A 1785-nucleotide genomic window follows, 5' to 3' on the forward strand; every position below is an offset into this window, starting at 1 on the left:
ATGACAATTTACCCGACATCAATCGACGACGGCAAGCTCGAGAACTGCGCCTCCAAAGTCGCCCAGATTCGCCTCTCGCGGCGTGCTGAGTTAGTATCGCCGGTGCGCCAGCCGGCTCTGCTCCACAGCAGGGCATGCCTGACTGGCTCCTGCTAGCCGTGCGTCCTGGTGGCATCCATAGCCAGCTCAGGTGGCCTCAGGAGGTCGCCTCGCGCACGACGCGGCGTCGCACAGCACCGCTCCGCGTTACTACCGAGTTAGTATCGTCGACCCACAGAGACTGCTCTTCTGTAGGTGGAGCCGACAAACGCCGGCCGGATCGGCCCCGCCGCCCCCATCGCCGCCGCCTGGGCGGCGGCGGCCTCGGCGGATCATCCGGCGCGCCGCGCGCCCGACGGGGAGGTGCTCACCACCCCTGGCTCCTCACCCCGCCACGCCTTCGTGCAGACGCCGTGGCACCCACCTCAGGCGCCGCCCGGACTCGGTTGACGGCCGCCCAAGTGCTTGGCTCGTGCCCAGCCGACCGGCAGGCGATGCCCACTCACTGCTAGGCTAATCTCGGGCTGTCAAGCGGCGGTGTGGTGCCGTGAAGGGCACCGGGAACAAAACTACGATAGTTAGTACCGTGCGGGGGCAGTGCATTAATTCTGTCAAAAATCCAAATCTGCTCCATGGAACTTATTGGGCTAGGATCATACGTCCGGGAGGCCCCCCTTGCGTGCCGCAACGACCCACAGTGCTGGTACCACTCTGTTCACGTTCACAGGTCGTATCAGGAACATAACTACGATACAGGAGGGCGCCTGGGTCTAAATTTAGTGCGGTGTGAAGTGTTTATGTACTGCATCTTTAGTGCACTTTAGCGCGAATTTAGTGCGAATTTAGTGCAACTTTAGTGCAAATTTAGCGCAAATTTAGCGCAAATTTAGTCGACTTTACATCCAGATTTAGCGAGGTTTAGTGCGTCTTTAGTCCAGCCGCGCAGTAGGATCCAGCCGCAGCCCCTCGCTGGGCCTCCCTCCCCCTCTCCCCCTGCAGTTCCCTGCCCACTCGCAAAAGTTCCCCGTCCCATCCCGCGAAGTAAACCTGCTGATATCAGCCTAAAAGGTGCTTTCCGGGCTGCTTCTCCGGGCCCGCCGAGCGGCAAAACGATTGCCGGGAAGCGGGGCGTGAACATAACGACTTTACTGCGATGGCAGAGCAGACGATGGTGGCGCTGCTGTGGCAGCAGGGAGATGCGAGGGGCACGCTCAACCTGCCGGCGTCGACCAAGGTGGAGGACCTCAAGCTGCGCCTCAACGGTGGTCACGGGCACAGCATGGGTTGTGCGGTCGGAGGTGGTGCTTGCGGTGGCGCATTCAACTGTGCTGGTCCTCCTCTCGGGAATCGGTGCTGTGCCTGTGCTCAGTCGGGAGATCTTGCTCTGGAGGGCGGCATATCTAGCCTCACTGGGAGCCTGCCTTTGGGTCATGAGGGCAGGGGCCAGGCATCTCCTGTGGTGCATTCTTGGCAGCCAAGGAGCAAAGCACGCGGCCCTGGCTAGCTGTGGTGTGGCCGGGAAGCCGTGCTAAAGGTGCGTGCCCGCACTAAAGATGCGGGACCCACACTAAATGTACTGCAGCTGCCCGCACCTAAAGTGAACTAAATGTGGCGCTAAATTGGAGATAAAACACACTAAATATGTGCTAAATTTGCACTAAATTTGCACTAAATTTGCACTAAATTTGCGCTAAAGTCGCACTACACACGCACTCGAACACGCACTAAATAGCGCACTAAACTATC

The 1785-nt window shown here is 59.3% G+C and overlaps 1 protein-coding gene across 1 annotated transcript; it reads left to right on the forward strand.

Moving 5' to 3' along the window:
• On the forward strand, nucleotides 1-489 carry EMIHUDRAFT_201280 (hypothetical protein; the record flags this gene model as incomplete). The annotated part of the gene is made up of 3 exons (XM_005789315.1): nucleotides 1-57; nucleotides 132-203; nucleotides 469-489. 3 exons carry the CDS (start codon nucleotides 1-3, stop codon nucleotides 487-489), a joined length of 150 nt encoding a protein of 49 aa, XP_005789372.1.
• Between the last annotated feature and the right edge of the window lie 1296 nt (nucleotides 490-1785).

This window comes from Emiliania huxleyi (genome assembly GCF_000372725.1).
Source record: "Emiliania huxleyi CCMP1516 chromosome Unknown EMIHUscaffold_13, whole genome shotgun sequence".
Taxonomy (NCBI): Eukaryota; Haptophyta; order Isochrysidales; family Noelaerhabdaceae; genus Emiliania; species Emiliania huxleyi.